Raw genomic sequence first — 23,645 nt, forward strand, 5'->3', positions numbered from 1 at the left:
TAAAATGGAATCTGAGATCATTTGCTTGGCCTTCAAAGCCATAAATGCAGAGCTTCCGCTGCAAGTGGTCCGAAACTGGCTATGGACATCTCCGCGGATGAAGAATACTCAAGCTGTTTTTCAAAACACGAGAAAACATTCATGTTCCAAATTGTACTTTGCCAGCATAATGGCTGAGTGAATTAATGTCTGCTTCTGGCATCTGCAGCATGTCATGAGTCAGAATCCCACACGCTTCCCTCGTTCTAAAATCAGTGAAGTGGGTACCGTTAATCTGGATAACAGTGGCATCTGTTATTTACGGAGTCTAAAACAACAGAAGGGTGGTGTGAAGTGCTTTATACAAACAAGTTATTGTTTACTTACTTTCTACGTTTATTCATGTAGATCAATGAGTTCTCTAACATGGACAATTCCTTTTTCATTGTGTCTGAAACCAGATCATGTGCTGTGCACTCTGAGCTTTGACCAGAGTTTTCATTAGCAGTCTCCACATCACATTTGTGTGATATATATATATATTCACTGAAAAAACCATAGGTTTCACACCAGTTATAGTTAGGAATTAGCATTTAAAAAACCTATTAAATTCACTGAAAAAACCATAGGTTTCACACCAGTTATAGTTAGCTGGAAATTTTACTGATATAAAACCATTGAAATTCCCACGTTATAGTTAGTCGGACTCACTATAACTTGCGCGTGCAATGCACTGCTGATGACATCACATATTACATCACTCATGACATGGTCAGTGACATCACTCATGACATCACTGATGACATCATCCTTGCGACAGAGTGACAGACCTCCTTTCACTATAATGTAACCCTTGAAACACATATTCAAAAATAGAAACTAATATTTTCAAAAAAGTGGATATACCCATACCAGTTACAACAACCAATTCAGTAATACCACCATCTAATACACATCCACTCATGTGTATGTATATGGGTTATTAGATATTTTTATTAGTATCAGTATGAGTGTCTATATGGTTTGGTGGGGGTATTACTTAGCACATAGATGCATGAGTGACTGACTCTTTGTTTGTATGTGTTTTGAAGACAGCATATGTACAGGACTGTATGGGTGGATGAGTGTCTATATGTGTTTGTTAGTGAGTGAATGACTGTCTCACTAGTGTCTTTATCAGTAACTACATATGTTTTAATCTAGTATATATGAATATTGATGTATATAAGTGAGTATATGTGAGAGTAAGAGATTGTAAGAGTTCCTGTTTAAATAAGTATGTGTTTCTATAAGTGATTGTTTAAGAGAATAAATATGTGTAATTTTAAATAGAAGTAAGGTGGAAGTGTGTGTATAACTCTATATTCAAATAAATGGATGTTCAATAGTTTATTTGCACGTGTGAATATGTGTGTGAGTAACTTTTGGATGAATGTCGGTGTGTAACAGGATGTATAGGTGTATCACTTCATATGATGAGTGAGTATATGTATGAGTGACTATATAGAACTGTTGGTGAATGAGTGGATGTGTATATAGATAGTGGAATTACTGAATTGCTTGTTGTAACTGATATAGGTATCTCCATTTTATTAAAAATTTCAGTTTCTATTTTTGAATATGTGTCTCAAGGGTTACATTATAGTGAAAGGAGGTCTGTCACTATGTCACAAGGATGGTGTCATGAGTGATGTCACTGACCATGTCATGAGTGATGTAATATGTGATGTCATCAGCAGTGCATTGCACGCGCAAGTTATAGTGAGTCCGACTAACTATAACGTGGGAATTTCAATGGTTTTATATCAGTAAAATTTCCAGCTAACTATAACTGGTGTGAAACCTATGGTTTTTTCAGTGAATTTAATAGGTTTTTTAAATGCTAATTCCTAACTATAACTGGTGTGAAACCTATGGTTTTTTCAGTGAATTTCATAGGTTTTTTAAATGCTAATTCCTAACTATAACTGGTGTGAAACCTTTGGTTTTTTCAGTGAATTTCATAGGTTTTTTTAATGCTAATTCCTAACTTTTTATACAGACTCATACCTATGTGTTTTTTAGTGAATTGCTAAAGTATGTTTTTGTAAAAATGAACACTATAATGTATATTGAGATAATATTTTTAATTTAAAATATTTTTTTTTATATTTCGCTTTCGGTGCGCGCACCGGTGCGCGTACCGTCAGCGCACTAACAAAAAAAAAGAAAAAAAAATGAAGGAGGGACTGTGTAATAGATAGTAAGACAGATAAAAAGTGTAAAAGGAAGTAACTGAGAAAAGAAAAATGAATAAGGGAGCAAAAGAAAGAAGAAATAGGAAGAAGACTAAAGCAGAGGTTAAGGGAGATTGTAAATGGATGTTGAAAGTAAAAAGAAGGACAGTTAAGTATGGGAATGTCAGGTAGTGACGGAATCAGAGGAAAAGAATAGCAGTGATTGAGGGAAAGTAAATATCAGTGAATATAAGTAAAAAGGGGTGAAAGAGGGTACATGTAAGTGAATAAGGGTAACACATGGGGAGTAATAGAGACAAACAAGAGAGAGAGTAAAAGAAGGACTGTCACAAAGGGACTAAGTGAACCAGTAAAAAAGGTAAGTGAAGGAGTGTGCATAGGCAGAAGTACTGAAAGAAATTGAATGTGGTCGGAAGTAAACATGGAACAAAAGAATAAGTGAGGGAAGCAAAGTAAGGAAATAGGGGTGCGGTAGGGTGACAGAAAAATAGTGAAAATAAAACAAAAGGTGATAACAAAAAAGATTTTGTAAACACACTTACCATATAATCAATGCAAACTTGTATCTATGAAAGATAAAAGAAAAAACACGTTATAATTTCTTAAAAATATATAATAAAATAGAAACAACAGTTCATGAGGTTTAAAAATCTACAAAAGTTTACTAAGAAATGATGCAATAGTGAAGGATACAAAAACAGAAAGAAAGTAATGTAGAAAGAGAAAAAAAAAGGAAAAAGAAATAGAAAGAGAACAAATTCCTAAAGGTAAATAAGATACTAAAAGAATGTAAGATATCAAATCAAAATCAGTAAAGATAAGAAAATAAAAGAAAAATGAGTGAAAAGGAGAGAAGTCTGATTGAGAAACTATAAATAAAAAAGAGGAATAGAAGATGATTGAGAGTGAGTGAAGTAAAGTAACAGAGTGAAGGGATGAAAGGAATGAAGTTAGTATAGAACGATGGATAAAACAGGAGTGAGAGAGTAAGTACACAGAAAGACAAAAGGAAGAACTAAGTGAACTACAGTACAATGGATGCGAAAGAAAAAAAAAGGAGAAAAAGAAAGAGAGGGTTAGGAAACTAAAGCAGTGGTACTGTGAGAATATGAAAAAGATAAAAAGTGGTGGAAGGAACAGAGGAAATGCAGACAGTTCCTATTAGATTAAGAAGTTGTGAATGAAGTGCACTAAAGAAACAGCGATGAAAAAAGAGTGTAAATTAGTAAAGAGAGGTAAATAAGGGTGAAAAAGAAAATGAGTATAAGACAATGTGAACACAATATAAATTACACAATGCAAACTACACAATAACTTCTACAATATGTTACATTATTTATTTTTGCTGTTCTCAGAATATATTGAATTTCACTTAAATTAGTGAGATCAAAGTCTTCATCATATAACAGCGGGAAAAAAAAAACACAATCTAAAAGATTGTGTTTAAAAAAACCCATTCAAACATACATCTCATATAAGTACACTAATCTTTGATTCACTTACTTTTCCGTGAGACCAAATTGCAGATAGTGAAGGTCCTTTTGGTGGAAAAAAGTCTGCTGTGCTCTATAACTTCCATTTCATCGACTTCCTATGAAAAAAGATCTAACAACATCATATGTTACACTTTCCTCACGGCCAATTTGTGTCAGATATATCAGTATTTTTTACTTTGAGATCCACTTAAAGTATCTACATGAGATTGCAGATAGTGAAGGTCCTTTTGGTGAAAAAAAGTCTGCTGTGCTCTATAACTTCGATTTCATCAACTTCTAACAACATCATATCTTACATTTTCCTCACGGCCAATTTGTGTCAGATATATCAGTATTTTTTACTTTGAGATCCACTTAAAGTATCTACATGAGATAAATAATTTCAAATATTAGATTAACTAACTAACTAACTAACTTTTATTAACTATTCCCGTCTTCAAAGGCCAATTCCCTTTACTAAAACTTTGGTTTTAAAAACACTAGATAAGAATTTGTAGAGTCATAAGGCAAACGTTGTTTATAAGTTAAATGAGAATCATTGCAGTAACTCCATCCATTTTCAGATTTTAAGTAGCATGTATAATGTCCTGAGGTGGTCGAAGATCCATCATGATAAATAATAGCTTCAGTTGTAAAGGTCCTTCCAGAAATTGATAACTGAGAAGCCACAAAATTTTTGATAGAAGTTGTCAATTTAGTTCCATCAGGTCTACATCGTTGGAAAACTAAAATAATATACTGCCCATACCTTTGTATAAATAATGTGGACAGCATTGTACAGTTACATTGGGTACACACCATATTATGATCTGCTGCTTTAACTAGATTTTTAAAAGACACTGATTTACAGTCTGGTAAAGTCAAATATATAAATCTTTCAGTGTCTATTGTAGTAGTACTTGATAAACTACAATTGTGGCAGTCATGCTGCCATTGATAAGAAAGACTGAAAAGATTATCTACATCTACACCTTCATCTTCCAAAACACCAAACATATACATTAAAAATTCCTGACAATCCTGCTGAATGTTCTGTGAAAATTTATCTTGACCAGAACACAAATCTAAAATATTTCGAATTTCTGTTACACTTTCTATTTGTGCTGTAACACTGCTACATTTCTGAAACACAGAATTCAATAAACCACACAATCTTTGATCCCGATTTTCAACAATCTGTTCTTGTAAACTTTTAAGAAAAAAAACAACATTAACCACTACATTAGCATAGCAGTTGACACCAGAACTGTTTTCAAACTGAAATCCAACAACATTTTCTCCACAATTCTTTTTCTTCCTGTTTTCAATTACAGTTTTCTCTACTTTTTGTCTTTTTGCAACTACCTCACTACAATTATCCTCATTTCTTCTTTTTCGGCCTACCACACGTTTTTCAAACAGAGGATATTGAGGCAAATGTGGAGCATACTCTCTTCTTAACCTATTGTATTCTTTAACACAATCTAGATCGGCAGAAATCTTTGTCTCATCACACGCAATCAAGTACAATCCTGATAAAGTTCTGACTCGAGATAATGCCACATATGCCATACCCTCTTTAAACACAGATCTTCCAATGTTCACCAATGCACTATCTACACTTAAACCTTGAGATTTATGAATTGTCACTGCATACGCCAAACAAACAGGAAACTGTTTTCGGCGAACATATAAGTCTTTTACAAGTAAAAATCTAGCAGAACAACGACTTATTTGTTGTACTTGTTCAATGCCATCAAATTTTATTTTTAAAAATTCAATTCCATCTCTATTTCTGTAATTCACAAAATCAACAACATAACCCATTGCTCCATTTACCAGACCGCTTTCAACATTTAAATTCCTTCTCAAAATGATACGACAATTTAAACACACATTCAGAGTCTTTTCAAAACCAGCTGTTTTTGAAATACTTTTCTCCAATGAATGCAATTTAGTTTTCAAATTTTCTGACAAAACAATTGTTGCACCCATATGCTCTATTTTATCTATTGCTTCCAGTTTCACAATCTCTTCATTTTCTAAGTCTAACATTTTTTGATTGAAGATGGAACATTCTTGCAGAGTTGGCATCAAACATATCCCAGATTTCTTCTCAGTCATTTTTTTAAAAATATTCTCTGGAAGAATGTTTTCATTTGCATACAAATTTGAAATTAATCGACTATGCAAAGCTTTTTTCCCTTTCTCAGTCATTTTTCCAATTCTTACATCTTGTAGAATATTTTTATAATCTTCATCCTTGGCCTGTCGCATATTTTGAAGCAGTTCAGCATATTTAAAATTTAGCCATATATTAACATTTCCAATGCTTCCAAGGGACTTCCTGGTATCTTCATGCGTGAGCATTTTAAACACTGGTTGTCCTTTTACTGGAGTCAACTGCAATAGATCTCCAAAAACAATAATGTGTTTTCCTCCAAATAACACATCATAGTCTGTTTTAAGAATTTCTTGCATTCTCAAATGCACAAAAGCAAGCATTAGATTTGAGACCATGCTTACTTCATCTATGATAAGAAGTTTCATTTTCTTCAAGACTCTTGAAACTTCAGAACACGCATCTCCAGATAGCTTGTTGTAATGCAATTTATTATCATGTTCAACTGGCAGCATCAATAAACGATGTAGAGTAATCCCTTTAATGTTATGTGCTGCCAGACCAGTTGGAGCAGTTACAACACAAGACAGTGGTGAATCAGTCCTTTTCTGCAGATAACTTGCAACGGCTTTAATTAGAAAACTTTTTCCTGTCCCCGCTTCTCCACTTACATACAGTCGGACAGGGTCAAATAATATACATGAGCACTCTTTTTTCTCATGTCTGAATCCATGTTCAATCTGCTCTGTGACTTCATCATATATCTTTTTCTGCTCAATGTTTAGTTGCGTTACCAAATCTTCTAAGTTAACTCCATCCTCTTGAGCTTGTTCCATAGCTCTTTCCACCTCATCCATGGCAGTGGCAGCTTCATTTTGGATAATTGGTCCTCCTAGTGGATCCTGGCTCAATGAAGTAGAACTCTGACTATCTTGAGAACTGTTTCTAGCTATCTCTTCAGCAATTGTGGTTTCTTGCTCCATTTCTTCATTCAACATTTGCAGATAATTTAGAAAAATAGGACATTCTATGGTATCCTTAGTTGCATTAAAAGAGTCTTCATAACAGAGAAAATCTCCAAGTAGTTCCTCTTCTGTACGCCATGGCTTAAAGAGTTGCAAAAGAGCTAAATAGTAAAATTCTCTTTTGTCTGGAACTTCACAACTCAATTTTCGATGATTAATCAAATGGCCTTTTTTCTGCTTCACTAGACATCCTTCATAGCCAATGAGTGCATATTTTCCATTATTGATATCTTCTGTGATGTTCCTCTTATAACTGTAGTTTTGAAGAACTTCATACAAACATGTGTTCTCAAGGTGAGTACTTCTATTTGGATAGTATGTATCCAACATATTTGTCTTCAAAATATCTGTACTGTTTGGTTCTTTTTCCGCCAAATATTCAATTTCTTGTACAGATTTCAAAACTCGGTTTCGTGTTGCAGCAAGACCAAGACTCACCCAAATGATTGTTCTTGATTTGGCATAGAGACTTGCTGATGATAACCGATCAGAACATTCATATGCTCCAATTTCTCGATGCGACAACATCTTCAGACTGAAACTGTATAATTTCTTGCTTAGACTCTTTTCATGTGAAATGTCCTCCCACATTTCCTTCAGTTCTGTCTTTTCTTTTTTGGTGATGTAAGATGTCACATATCGAGCCACAGCAATAGAGTTGTCAGCAACGAACTGAATATCCATGTTAGCATTCCACATGGACAAAATCACTGGGTTGTAATCGTTGATGTACTTAGATTCTTCATTTCTTTTCAAATTATATGTGTTTTTGGGAGATTTTCTCGTCACAGTATGTCGTAGAGATGACATCAAATTATTTACTCTTCCTTTAGAAATCACTGGTCGAGGAAATGCAAAACGACATTTCGTGTAGTACTTTTCCTTGTTTTTAAATTTTCGACGACAGTACTTTCCACAACGATGAGATTGAAAACGTAAAACTTGTTGCCTTAAATTGTTTTCTTCAGTAGATTTTGGAACAGCACATGTTGAATACTCTTCAATGAAACTCATCACTGTTTCATCTGAATCTGATCCAAATTTGGGTGCATCTTTAATCCACAACAACATATGTATATGAGGAGCACCTCTCGCTTGATATTCCTTCCTCCAAAAGAAATCCAAAACCTCTCCAAGGGGAGGATTTTTTTTGTTGGTAATAAAAGACATCATAGCTTCAAATCTATGATTAAAATATCTGCAAACATTCACTGGATCTAAAGAACACAGTTCTCCTGGTGTTTTCAATTCTATATTTGGTATGTTTTCATTTGCCTCTCGTAGAAATTGAAGTAAATCGTCCCAGGCATACTCAGCACAGCTAAGAGTGAGGAACCATGTAGGAGTTCCTAAGTTTCTTAGCATACATTTCAATTCTCCATGACGACGAAACCAATACTCGTTGGTTCCACGTTGACATGCCATGAGATTGATTAGCTGAGATTCCAAAATACTGTCTTGCAGATTAACTTTCTCCATAAAGTCCCTTGCACATACATTTTGCAAATGAGGTCCACTTTTTAATATATGATTAACTGCATAAGAAAGCCCAGACAAATCACTTTCAAACAGTAGATGAAATAAATATGGAATGCATTGACGAAACCTTGGATCTTCTGCATATAATCTTAGAGTCCGGTATTCAGCTGCAGGAATTTGAACTGGTCGATCATCATATCGTCCACCACAACCTGTTGGAAATAATTGTGGAAAACAACGAGCTTCCAAACTTTCTTCCCATACACTAATGGGACTTCCTTTTGCTGCCTTCATTTGAAACAAGTCAATTGCATTTCCCATTACTTCTTTGGAATGCAAAGGATGAACAGTATAATGTTCATATATTTCTTCAGTTCTAGACACATCAACTTTTTCAATTTGACCAACTGAAGAATCACTATCTTCTTCTGTAGCTGTTTCCTCTACTCCAACACTTACATGTTTGTAGTACTCATTGTTTTTAACTAAATACAACGTTGCCTTCTTGACTTTTTTAACATCCACTAAATCTTGCCAAATTTTCTTACTCTTTGTTGGAACCCCATTAACTAGAATAACTAAAGGATCTTCTTCTACTCTTTCTACACCAATTGTATTAATATTTTTCTTTACATCTAGAGGCAAATAAACAACTCTTCCCTTTAATCCTCTCAGTAAATCTGATGGAGGCAATTTCCCTGTCTTAGGCTCCATGCGAACAATAGCCTGAAAAGGATGGACACATTGAATCAAAATAGATTCATAAGTATTTAGATCCATCAATTCAGAAGGAATATCTATCAACTGAAGATTATTATAAACTGCTCTTGCAGGCATTCTATTTTCATTTAATTTTTTCAAACAATAAGTGCAAATACGCTGATCCAAACTCAAATCAAAAGAATTCTCCACCAACAAATAACTTACAAAATCCTCCCATTCACTATTATTTTCCAATTCACTTTTTGCATATAAATCAACTAACCTAGTCTGAATTTTATAATGAGTCCGTCGACAACACACACAAGTTACATTAGGCCTCTCACTTGATTTCACCTTAAACTTGATAATTTCCTCATCAAACTTTTCAATACTTGAAATTTGTCCATTATCTTCTGCATTACCATCCATTACTATATCTATTTCTACACTGTCCTCTTTGTTCCCAAAATAACAAAACTCAATTTCTTCACAAATAGTCTTCACATCCACTTCAGATCCATGCAAAAGAGCACTATTTAACTGTTTAAGCTTAAGTGCAGGACTTTTTGCATAATACAACTTCCTCACTAATTTCCTTACGTTATTATGATGCACTGCTAACATCCTAAAATGATGAAAAACACTCCGACAAACTTTTCTAGAAAGACATGCTAGTGAATGCCCTTGCAAACCTGTGCTTTCTCTCACTCTGCAAGGATCTAACTCTTGCAGGATCTTCATTTTTTGTTTGAGACTTTTTTTACTATATGTACGTAAGAAATTTCGAAGCAAATCAATTGATTCCTGTCGCACACTACAAATACTACTGCATTTCCATGTGTACACTGGACCCTTAGTACGTCTCCCTAAAACTTCATCAGCTAAGACCTCTTCTGCATCTCTAGATACAAGTTTCTCTTTTTCCATCACACAACTATCTTTCACCTCATATGCACGACCACTGGTGTCAACTGCATGCACCAAATCATTTTCCTGAAAGTAACTCTCCTCATTAAAAAAAGGCTCAGAACTTGAACTATGCATCCATTCACCAGAAAATACTTCACAAAAATTACTCCGATTAATAATTCTTTTCCATCTACTGTTCGATTTGAAAACATCCATTGCCTTATTAAGTATCCTAATTCTATTGATTATTAAAATAAATAATTTTTTCTTAACTTCAAAAGCCTGATCAACAATCTTTTCTACACTTTTCTTTTTCTTGTAAAAAGCAGCTTTTAGTTTACTTTTCTTTTCATTTTTTAGCAAATTTAAAACTACCCTATTGCGAAACATTCGCCTACGAATGTCCCTAAAAACATTTACCCTTCTATTGCTAACCATTCTCTTCTCTCCTGGTCCAATGGAAACATTTTTTGTGGGCTTCTCTTTCCTTTTTAGATTTGTTGACTTTTTCTGTATATTCACATTAGCAATTTCATTTTTTTTCCTACGACATATGTTGCGAAGAAAAGACTTAATTGGCTTACCAGAAGCTTTTCTGGTGTTTTTTGAAGTAGTTGTTGAAGAGGATTCCATAAACTCTGTTGTTGATGTTCTCCTTTTCCGTATGGTATTTTTGATATTTCTTTGCCTTGAAGGCATTTTTGCTTCCTTTTCAGAAGTTGATTTGAATCTGTTGTTCTGTTAAAAAAACACATGAAAGACCACTATTAGCAAACAACAAAGTAATGTTAAAAAGCAAACAATATAAACAATAAATTGCAACATATTTAAGTTTATACAATAGCAACTCATGGCTTTATTTTTAAAGGCCTTGCGCCACCAGTGCGTCACTTATTACCCATGTTTAAAGTCAAGCATCAGCTGCACATGGCATTCATAAATAAGGGCCAAATGCAAATACCAATCAATTGCACCCAAAAATCGATTTTTCAATAACATGTAAGAAACACTGCGCAAAACCTAAGTACAACCACTCAATATCATCAAACAAAGTCAGGGTCTGATTTATAAAGGCCTTGCGCCACCAGTGCGTCACTTATTACCCATGTTTAAAGTTTTGCATCGGCTGCACATGGCAATCATAAATAAGGGCCAAATACATATACCAATCAATTGCACCCAAAAATCGATTTTTGAATAACATGTAAGAAACACTGTGCAGAACCTATGTACAACCAATCAATATCATCAAACAAAGTCAGGGCCTTATTTATGAAAGCCTTGCGCCACCAGTGTGTCACTTATTACCCATGTTTAAAGTCATGCATCAGTTGCACATGGCAATCATAAATAAGGGCCAAATACATATACCAATCAATTGCACCCAAAAATCGATTTTTCAATAACATGTAAGAAACACGGCGCAGAACCTATGTACAACCAATCAATATCATCAAACAAAGTCAGGGCCTTATTTATGAAAGCCTTGCGCCACCAGTGCGTCACTTATTACCCATGTTTAAAGTCATGCATCAGCTGCACATGGCAATCATAAATAAGGGCCAAATACATATACCAATCAATTGCACCCAAAAATCGATTTTTCAATAACATGTAAGAAACACGGCGCAGAACCTAAGTACAACCACTCAATATCATCAAACAAAGTCAGGGCCTTATTTATGAAAGCCTTGCGCCACCAGTGGGTCACTTATTACCCATGTTTAAAATCATGCATCAGTTGCACATGGCAATCATAAATAAGGGCCAAATACATATACCAATCAATTGCACCCAAAAATCGATTTTTCAATAACATGTAAGAAACACGGCGCTGAACCTAAGTACAACCACTCAATATCATCAAACAAAGTCAGGGCCTTATTTATGAAAGCCTTGCGCCACCAGTGCGTCAATTATTACCCATGTTTAGAGTCATGCATCAGTTGCACATGGCAATCATAAATAAGGGCAAAATACATATACCAATCAATTGCACCCAAAAATCGATTTTTGAATAACATGTAAGAAACACTGCGCAGAACCTATGTACAACCAATCAATATCATCAAACAAAGTCAGGGCCTTATTTATGAAAGCCTTGCGCCACCAGTGCGTCACTTATTACCCATGTTTAAAGTCATGCATCAGCTGCACATGGCAATCATAAATAAGGGCCAAATACATATACCAATCAATTGCACCCAAAAATCGATTTTTCAATAACATGTAAGAAACACGGCGCAGAACCTAAGTACAACCACTCAATATCATCAAACAAAGTCAGGGCCTTATTTATGAAAGCCTTGCGCCACCAGTGCGTCACTTATTACCCATGTTTAAAGTCATGCATCAGTTGCACATGGCAATCATAAATTAGGGCAAAATACATATACCAATCAATTGCACCCAAAAATCGATTTTTCAATAACATGTAAGAAACACGGCGCAGAACCTAAGTACAACCAATCAATATCATCAAACAAAGTCAGGGCCTTATTTATGAAAGCCTTGCGCCACCAGTGCGTCACTTATTACCCATGTTTAAAATCATGCATCAGTTTCACATGGCAATCATAAATAAGGGCCAAATACATATACCAATCAATTGCACCCAAAAATCGATTTTTGAATAACATGTAAGGAACACTGCACAGAACCTAAGTACAACCACTCAATATCATCAAACAAAGTCAGGCCTTATTTATGAAAGCCTTGCGCCACCAGTGCGTCACTTATTACCCATGTTTAAAGTCATGCATCAGCTGCACATGGCAATCATAAATAAGGGCCAAATACATATACCAATCAATTGCACCCAAAAATCGATTTTTGAATAACATGTAAGAAACACTGTGCAGAACCTATGTACAACCAATCAATATCATCAAACAAAGTCAGAGCCTTATTTATGAAAGCCTTGCGCCACCAGTGCGTCACTTATTACCCATGTTTAAAGTCATGCATCAGCTGCACATGGCAATCATAAATAAGGGCCAAATACATATACCAATCAATTGCACCCAAAAATCGATTTTTGAATAACATGTAAGAAACACTGCGCAGAACCTAAGTACAACCAATCAATATCATCAAACAAAGTCAGGGCCTTATTTATGAAAGCCTTGCGCCACCAGTGCGTCACTTATTACCCATGTTTAAAATCATGCATCAGTTTCACATGGCAATCATAAATAAGGGCCAAATACATATACCAATCAATTGCACCCAAAAATCGATTTTTGAATAACATGTAAGAAACACTGCGCAGAACCTAAGTACAACCAATCAATATCATCAAACAAAGTCAGGGCCTTATTTATGAAAGCCTTGCGCCACCAGTGCGTCACTTATTACCCATGTTTAAAATCATGCATCAGTTTCACATGGCAATCATAAATAAGGGCCAAATACATATACCAATCAATTGCACCCAAAAATCGATTTTTGAATAACATGTAAGGAACACTGCACAGAACCTAAGTACAACCACTCAATATCATCAAACAAAGTCAGGCCTTATTTATGAAAGCCTTGCGCCACCAGTGCGTCACTTATTACCCATGTTTAAAGTCATGCATCAGTTGCACATGGCAATCATAAATAAGGGCCAAATACATATACCAATCAATTGCACCCAAAAATCGATTTTTGAATAACATGTAAGGAACACTGCACAGAACCTAAGTACAACCACTCAATATCATCAAACAAAGTCAGGCCTTATTTATGAAAGCCTTGCGCCACCAGTGCGTCACGTATTACCCATGTTTAAAGTCATACATCAGCTGCACATGGCAATCATAAATTAGGGCAAAATACATATACCAATCAATTGCACCCAAAAATCGATTTTTGAATAACATGTAAGGAACACTGCACAGAACCTAAGTACAACCACTCAATATCATCAAACAAAGTCAGGCCTTATTTATGAAAGCCTTGCGCCACCAGTGCGTCACTTATTACCCATGTTTAAAGTCATGCATCAGTTGCACATGGCAATCATAAATAAGGGCCAAATACATATACCAATCAATTGCACCCAAAAATCGATTTTTGAATAACATGTAAGAAACACTGCGCAAAACCTAAGTACAACCACTCAATATCATCAAACAAAGTCAGGGCCTTATTTATGAAAGCCTTGCGCCACCAGTGCGTCACTTATTACCCATGTTTAAAATCATGCATCAGTTTCACATGGCAATCATAAATAAGGGCCAAATACATATACCAATCAATTGCACCCAAAAATCGATTTTTGAATAACATGTAAGGAACACTGCACAGAACCTAAGTACAACCACTCAATATCATCAAACAAAGTCAGGCCTTATTTATGAAAGCCTTGCGCCACCAGTGCGTCACTTATTACCCATGTTTAAAGTCATGCATCAGTTGCACATGGCAATCATAAATAAGGGCCAAATACATATACCAATCAATTGCACCCAAAAATCGATTTTTGAATAACATGTAAGGAACACTGCACAGAACCTATGTACAACCAATCAATATCATCAAACAAAGTCAGAGCCTTATTTATGAAAGCCTTGCGCCACCAGTGCGTCACTTATTACCCATGTTTAAAGTCATGCATCAGCTGCACATGGCAATCATAAATAAGGGCCAAATACATATACCAATCAATTGCACCCAAAAATCGATTTTTGAATAACATGTAAGGAACACTGCACAGAACCTAAGTACAACCACTCAATATCATCAAACAAAGTCAGGCCTTATTTATGAAAGCCTTGCGCCACCAGTGCGTCACTTATTACCCATGTTTAAAGTCATGCATCAGTTGCACATGGCAATCATAAATTAGGGCAAAATACATATACTAATCAATTGCACCCAAAATTCGATTTTTCAATAACATGTAAGAAACACGGCGCAGAACCTAAGTACAACCAATCAATATCATCAAACAAAGTCAGGGCCTTATTTATGAAAGCCTTGCGCCACCAGTGCGTCACTTATTACCCATGTTTAAAATCATGCATCAGTTTCACATGGCAATCATAAATAAGGGCCAAATACATATACTAATCAATTGCACCCAAAAATCGATTTTTGAATAACATGTAAGGAACACTGCACAGAACCTAAGTACAACCACTCAATATCATCAAACAAAGTCAGGGCCTTATTTATGAAAGCCTTGCGCCACCAGTGCGTCACTTATTACCCATGTTTAAAGTCATGCATCAGCTGCACATGGCATTCATAAATAAGGGCCAAATACATATACCAATCAATTGCACCCAAAAATCGATTTTTGAATAACATGTAAGGAACACTGCACAGAACCTAAGTACAACCACTCAATATCATCAAACAAAGTCAGGGCCTTATTTATGAAAGCCTTGCACCACCAGTGCGTCACTTATTACCCATGTTTAAAGTCATGCATCAGCTGCACATGGCATTCATAAATAAGGGCCAAATACATATACCAATCAATTGCACCCAAAAATCGATTTTTCAATAACATGTAAGAAACACTGCACAGAACCTAACTACAACCACTCAATATCATCAAACAAAGTCAGGGCCTCATTTATAAAAGCCTGGCGCCACCAGTGCATCACTTATTACCCATGTTTAAAGTCATGCATCAACTGCACATGGCAATCATAAAAAAGGCCAAATAAAAATACCATTCATTTGCACCCAAAATCGATTTTTAAATAACATGTAAAAAACACTGCGCAGGACTTATATACTAACATACAATTTCACTTCTAAAACATAACTATCTGCTTCCAAATATTCTCCATAGAGAAAATAAATCTCTATCTAAATTAAATGAATCATTACTTACCTTTAGAAATGCTTTTGGAGATTGAAAACAGTGTCAGACACACACACCAATTTTTCTTTAGCAGAGGAGAAGGTGTGCTCTCAATACACTGAAACCAAGACTGGCATAGAAAATCTCTATCTTTGTACACATATGCCTTAATTCAACCAATGAAAACTCTTCCCTCACTATTTTCAAACCAACACCCATCCCCCTCTCAAACCTTTCTATCTGTTACCATAGCAACTCCCTCCTAACTGAACTGTAAGGTTCAAAAGTTTATCTTACAATGTTGCAAATTAACTCAGCAAGGATGTTTGACCTGTCAATACAGCAGCCTATACAGGGTATTTTTGCTTTTGGTGACTTTTTTTAAACCATTCAAATTGCTTCTTTCACACAACATAACCATACACCCTAACTTTCAGTTTTCAACTATCTGAATCCACCAATCATTGCTAGTGATTCAAGAGCACAGAAACTCCACAATTATTTTTTTGTGAACTCCTACTGTTCCAACTGCCATTTCATTCCCACACTTCATCTGACTGGACCAGAACCTTCTCACATCATGTACTCTGTTTGGGTTATTGGACATAGCTACATCCACTGGGCTCAAAGGTATGCAGCTAGCAGAAATTTTCATAACCTTGATTTATCAAATGTGGAAATCAAGTGGATTGGCCACAGAGGATTAAAATGTCACCAATTGATACCATTGGTGAAAACCTTTTTGCATCTGCCAGAACCTGACCTTATAATTGTGCACTGTGGTGGAAACGATCTAGGCACATTAACTGGGGTAGGTCTGGAAATGCTATTAAAGGACACCTTTCATCAATTGATGATACTTTTTCCCCACACTGCCTTGGTATATTCCAATATATGCCAAAGACAGAAATGGAACTGGTCCAACCAATTTGGTCCACAATTTGAGAAAGCACGGAAACATGTAAATAAATCTGTTTCTGCTTACATGAGAGACTATGGAATGGGTTCATTATACAATAATAACTTGCGTTACAACATGCAAGACATCTACAGAGGAGATGGAGTGCACTTCTCAGATGAGGGGAATAGAATATTCCTCCTGAATTTAAGAATGTGTATTGGAACCTACTTGTAGGTACCTAAATCAACCACAGAACCCAAAAGCTCTTTTCAGAGCTACCCTAACTCTGATCATTCAAAGCGTTTATTTTTTTCTAACTTTTTTCACTATTTTTCACCAAAGTACGCTTTCCGGTACGCTTACAGGTGCGCGCACCAGGCGCTACCCCCGCGAAAAATTAAAGAATTTTTTTTTTTTTCACGTTTATGAGCCTCCTAAGCCCCCCTCAGAAAACCTAGAGGGTCAAGAAGTCTCTACAGTTCCCCCTTCTATCCATTCCGAACATTGTTTACCCTCCATCTTGTGTCTCGATTGTTCCGAAACACAAAATGGAGGACTCCCGTAACGCTGCCAGTGCGCGTACAGGAGCGCGCACCAGTAAGCGCTCGTTAAAAAAAGGTGGGAAAGTAATTTACGGAAAACCCAATGGAGACACTTTCATCAAATATAGAATACGCCCTACTACATAGCAGTCCCTACCATTTGCCCAAATTTGGTGAAATTCCATTGAGACATTTAGGCTACAGGCCTGTCTAAATATCCTGAGGTAAATTACATGACAAAAACACACTTGTAATGTTAGAATTTACAACCAATTAAAAAGTATCTCTCATTTTCTACGATTATTTCCTGACGTTTGATTGGTTAAGTACAACAATATATATAAAAGAAGAGAGGGAAACACAGCCATTTTGACTACTGCTTCCTGAAGTACACTTGAAAACAAATTTCACTGACAACTTCAACTAATTTCTCTAAGGTAACTTCTAATTATGGAAGTATATTGTACACGTTAAGTTTATTTCTTAAAAAATATTCTGTTAGTGATATGCTATCCCTCTTTAATAGTTAGAGATAGAGATAGACTTCTCTGTAATAGTTATGGATTGAGTTAGGCTTCTCTGGTATACTAGCTCTACTAATATAGTTAATTTGTATGCAATTTTCAGAAAGAAAATGGAAGGAGAAAATAAGGCAAATGATACTTCTATCAAAGTAAAGGTGGAAAAACCAGAAGATGAAAAAAAAGAAGTTGATTTCATGGATGACTCTTTGGATGAACAGTTTATAGAATGTTTGGAAGAAATTGAATCATGTACATATAATTATGAGGAAATTCCGGACAATATTATGTTAGAAATTTTATTAAATTATGAAAAAGAATCAGAGGAATAAATTTATCTTTAATAATTTCAATTGTTTCAGACAATATTCTTTTTTATATGTAATTCATGAAGTATTACCAAAAATGTTTAAAATATAAAGTGAGACTTATAGTATACTGTTCAACTATTTTTCTGTTACATAGTAAGTTTACTCATAGTTACTACCTTTCTCCCACTATATTATCTCATATGAATATTTTACACCTCATTTTCATAAGTGAACAGGACAGACTACTCATGATCCCCTAGAAATTCTCAGGGAGTGCTTAAAAGATCTGTTTCTCCTTTCCAGACAGACTATATTATGAATTCCATATACCACAAAAAATACAATAACAACATGCAAGATGTCTACAAAGAAGATGGTGAACATTAAATTTAAGTCTCTTCATTAGTACCTACATGTAGGTACTTACATAAAATAAAAAAATAAAAAAAAAAACAATTCATAAACATACAATTTTTGAAGTGATTATTTTTCCATAGTACCCTCCCCGATACGCTCCCCGGTGCGCGCACCAGGCGCTTCCCCCGCGAAAATCGAAAAAAAAAAAAAATTTTTTGAGGCCCCGCGGGGCCCTTTAATGGCCCCCATATCAAACCTAGGGGGTCAGGGGGGGTCTACCCTGCCCCCTTATGGTCAATTCCACCCTTTGTTTTTGCCACCTCTTATGACTAGATTTTACCGATAGACAAGATGGCGGCCGCTCCGGACTGTTTAGAATGTTTACAGACAACTGAGAGCCAATCAGCTTTCTGCGCGCAAGTCGCGTGTCGCGCCTGGAGCGCTCACTGGTGCGCGTACCGGAGCGCGGCTACAGATATATATATTTTTTTGGACGTTAATTTCTCAAAATCCACTGAAGCACATATCTTGAGACATAGCAAAGGCACATCGGGCTACCAGTCCCTACAATTTTGCCAAGTTTGGTGGAAATCCATTCAGCCGTTCGGGCTAAAAGTGAAATCGACCGCCCTATGGAAATTAACATGGGGAAAACGCGTTTTGGGACCCCCCTTTTATCTCGGCCCCCGCTTGATGAATCCCCCCCAAACTTTCAGGGAAGGACCGGACCGCCATGAGACCATTTTCCTGAAAATTTCAGGCAGATTCGTCAACCGGCGCCAAAGTTATTCAAAATAGAATGTTGAGATTTAACATTGAAAATTATCCTAACTATAACTACCTACTGGCGACCGCCAGTAGGTAATATATATATATATATATATATATATATATATATATATATATATATATATATATATATATATATATATATATATATATATATATATTACCTACTGGCGGTCGCCAGTAGGTATATATAGTTAGGATTTTTTCCCTATGGGATTTCTGAAAATTCTATGTCTAATAACTTTGGCGTTTGTGGACGGAATCGGCTGAAATTTTCAGGAAAATGGCATATTTTGTTTCTGAGCAGCTCCTGGAAATTTGGGGGGGGTTTCGTCAAGGGGGGGCTGAGAAAAAAGGGGGGTCCCAAAACGCGTTTTTAACATTGAGTTTTCCATAGGGCGGTTGGACTCACTTTTAGCTCGAACGGCTGAATGGATTTGCACGAAACTTGGCAAAATTGTAGGGACTGTTAGCCCGATGTGCCTTTGCTAGGTCTCAATATATGTGCTTCAGTGGATTTTGAGAAATTAACGTTTAAATCAAGATATATATCTGTAACAGCGCTCCGGGCAGCGATCCGGTTCGCGTACTTTTCGCTTATCGGAACTTTGCGAAGCGAAGCTGATTGGCTCTCCGGTGTCTGTCAACATTCTAAACAGTCCGGTGCGGCCGCCATCTTGTCTCTCGGTAGGATCGAGAGACAAGAGGAGGCCAAAACAAAGGGGGAAATGAAGGAAAGGGGCAAGGTAGACCCCTTCTGACCCCCTAGGATTGATGAGGGGATATTATAGAGCCACGCTGGGCCCAAAAAAAAAAATTCCGATTTGTTCGCCGTAGAGACGCGTCTTGGTACGCGAACCGGGCAGCTAACCGGCAGTGTAACGGGAGTCTGAGGAGAAGCTGATTGGCTGTTATCATTGTAAACAGTCTGGAGCGGCCGCCATCTTGTCTCTCTGTGGGATCGAGAGACAAGAGGTGGAAAAAAAAAAGGTGTAAATGAATGAAAGGGGTAAGGCAGACCCCTCCTGAACCCCTAGGATTGATGAGGGGGCTATTAAAGTTCCCTGGGGGGTGAAAAAAAAAATGTGATTTTTCGCGGTAAAGGTGCTTCCTGGTACGTTAACCGGGCAGCTAACCGGCAGCGTAACGGGAGTCCGACATATTGTGTTTTTTGAACGTTTGTGATATGTGCACGTGTGGATTTTGTCTAATTAAGGTTAAAAAATATATATATATCTTTAAGCGTGTTTTGGCGCGCTTACGTTTTGGGTTTGGTTTGCGCTGCAGAGACGATACGTCACGGTTATGCGATGCATCATGAGGCGTCTCACGGGCTACGTGATACGTCACTTAATAAAGAATATATTTTACAGCTATAGATATTAGCTTTTAAAAAACCAATGAAATTCACAGAAAAAACCATAGGTTATAGACCATATATAGTTAGGAATTTGCATTTACAAAACCTTGAAAATTCAATGAAAAAACCATTGGTTTTAGGCCATATATAGTTAGGGATTTGCATTTACAAAACCTTATTTTACTCGCATAAAACCATTGAAATTCCATATATAGTTAGAAGCGCTAACTATATATCGCGCACCCGCAATCCACTGCTGATGATGTCACATATTACATCATTCATGACATGGTCAGTGACATCACTGATGACATCACTGATGACATCTCAAATGACATCACTGATGACATCACTGATGACAACATCCAGTGACTGTATGTTTCTGTAAAGTTAAAATATGTCTCACGTATTGAAGAATGAGTGGATGTATAAGTGTCTGGATGAAGGATTTAGTAGGTGCATGACTGACTGTATGAGTGAGTGATTAAATGTGTCTCACTGAGTGCATGGGTTAGTGACTAAACTGTCTTAATTTGTGCATCATTATGTCTGTTGTTCTGTAAACTGTTGCATGTGTTGATAAGTAGCTATATGAGTAACTATATGGGTTATTGATTGGTTGCCCAAGTATTTGTATGGGAGACTGAGTCTGTGTGTGGGTGGCTGGGAGGTGTATGACTCTGTGCATAGATGTGTGAGCAGTTGATTCACTAGATGTATGGTTTCAAAAGTGCATGTGGAAACAGCTGTATGGGCGGTTGACTGTGTGCATGAGTGTATTGGTGAGTGAATGGATGTCTCAGTGCTACATGTCAAAGTAAGTACATATGTAAAACACAGTACATGTGAGAGTTGACATATATAAATAACTGTGCATAAGAGCCAGTGAATGTGTGAGTGGCTGTATGGATCATTGTGAACTTGTATCAGGGATTGTATAAGAGAGTAAATATGTGTTAGTATATGTTTGAATAAGTAAAGTTTGTATAACTGTATAGTTGAGGAAATGGAGGTGTGATTGATTCTTTGCATGACTGACTAGGTGTGTGAGTAACTCCATGGATGAGTGACAGTCTGTGAGTATCTGTTTACACTGATTGTATCTAAGGTTATATTAGAGTCTGAAGAGGTTCATCGTATTATCACATGAATGATATCATCAGTGATGTGATCAGTAATGTCAAATGAGATGTCATCAGTGATGTCATCAGTGATGTCATTTGAGATGTCATCAGTGATGTCATCAGTGATATCACTGACCATGTCATGAATGATGTAATATGTGACATCATCAGCAGTGGATTGCGGGTGCGCGATATATAGTTAGCGCTTCTAACTATATATGGAATTTCAATGGTTTTATGCGAGTAAAATAAGGTTTTGTAAATGCAAATCCCTAACTATATATGGCCTAAAACCAATGGTTTTTTCATTGAATTTTCAAGGTTTTGTAAATGCAAATTCCTAACTATATATGGTCTATAACCTATGGTTTTTTCTGTGAATATATATATATACACATATATATATATATATATATATATATATATATATATATATATATATATATATATATATATATATATATATATATATATATATATATATATATATACATATATATATATATATATATATATATATATATATATATATTACCTACTGGCGGTCGCCAGTAGGTAGTTATAGTTAGGATTTTTTTCAATGTTAAATCTCAAAATTCTATTTGGAATAACTTTGGCGCCGGTTGACGAATCTGCATGAAAATCTGCAATGAAAATATATATATATATATATATGTATATATATATATATATATATATATATATATATATATATATATATATATATATATATATATATATATATATATATATATATATATATACACGAGCAAGGCTCCAAGCGCTTCAGGAGGGCTACCCACAGCGCATCTGACCATCCAGCATTCTTTAGTCCCCATCAGCAACACCGCCTTCCTCCAATTGATTAAAGAGAAGTCCGACGCCTTTCGGGGCAGACATTACATATTATTTATATCATTTAAAAAATACTTTCTTTTAAAAATATTGAAATTGTAAAAAAAAATTTAATGTAATATTTTTTTTAATTTATATATATTTTATATATCAGGCTATGATATCGTATGGGAGGAAATTCAAGTTACTGGTAAGTACAGTTAAATTTACTTTTCAGGAATAGTAGTGAGCTGAAAGATGCAGCACTGAGGTGTCTCCTGATAACAGGTGAGTACATCGAAATTCGTAGTTCGGCTGATTTTAGAGGATTTTTTTTGTCCCAAAACTCCACACGTAGAAAAATTTCCAAGTGAAACCAGTCAATGTTAGCCTATGGAAGGAAATTCAAGTTACTGTAACTATGGTTAGAATTACTTTTCAGGATCAGTAGTGCACTCAAAGACGCAGCACTGACGTTTCTTGTGATAACAGGTGAGTAATGTGGAATTTGAGGTTCGGCAGAATTTACAGGAATATTTTGCTCAATAGTTAAGGAAGGAGGCGGGGCCTGAGGTAACATTTGTGCAAACACGCCCTGTGGCGCATTTTAGATTGGGGAATTAATCCTCTTCAATCCTGAGGTCCCCTGTGAGCCAACTAGCCCACTAGGTACCTTCAGTATGCACCAGGCAGCTATGTGGCAGAGAGGTGTTCAAAGGGCACGCCCCATTTTTACAACACTCTGCAACACAGCTTACTGGCGCTTACTGGAGATACCTGTTGGACTAGTTGCCCCCTAGAGTACCTCTGGATTGAACAGGAATTAATTCCCCAACTTAAAACGCGCCTCAGGGCATGTTTGCACTCACATCACCTCAAGCCCCGCCCCCTACCTTCACCACTGTGCAAACGCGCCCTGTAGAGTGTTCTAAGTTGGGGGATTAAGTCCCCTTGCATACTGAGGGTAACTGGGGGCCAAATAGCCCACCAGGTACCTCCAGTATGCGCCAGGAGGCTGCGTTGCAGAGAGGTGTAATGAGGCCACGCACTTTTTACACCTCTCTGCAATGCAGCCCCCGGCGCGTTTGCAGAGGGGGAACTAATTCCCCTTGCATACTGGGGGTCCCTGGGGGCCAACTAGCCCACCAAGAATCTCCAGTATGCGCCAGGGGGCT

The 23,645-nt window shown here is 36.3% G+C and overlaps 1 protein-coding gene across 1 annotated transcript; it reads right to left on the reverse strand.

The window, feature by feature from the left end:
* Window positions 1-2,633: 2,633 nt before the first annotated feature.
* Window positions 2,634-15,866, reverse strand: LOC147728036 (uncharacterized). The gene is made up of 2 exons (XM_086963224.1): window positions 15,762-15,866; window positions 2,634-10,666 (listed from the first exon to the last, which is right to left on the reverse strand). The coding sequence occupies exon 2, from the start codon at window positions 10,625-10,627 to the stop codon at window positions 4,169-4,171; it is 6,459 nt and encodes a 2,152-aa protein (XP_086819350.1). The 5' UTR covers window positions 10,628-10,666; window positions 15,762-15,866; the 3' UTR covers window positions 2,634-4,168.
* Between the last annotated feature and the right edge of the window lie 7,779 nt (window positions 15,867-23,645).

The sequence above is a fragment of the Lissotriton vulgaris genome, chromosome 3_1 (assembly GCF_964263255.1).
Source record: "Lissotriton vulgaris chromosome 3_1, aLisVul1.2, whole genome shotgun sequence".
NCBI lineage: Eukaryota > Metazoa > Chordata > Amphibia > Caudata > Salamandridae > Lissotriton > Lissotriton vulgaris.

What these genes read in the sequence shown, in the direction of transcription:
- LOC147728036 (XM_086963224.1), bottom strand. Translation starts at nt 10,627, where the DNA reads ATGCCTTCAAGGCAAAGAAATATCAAAAATACCATACGGAAAAGGAGA.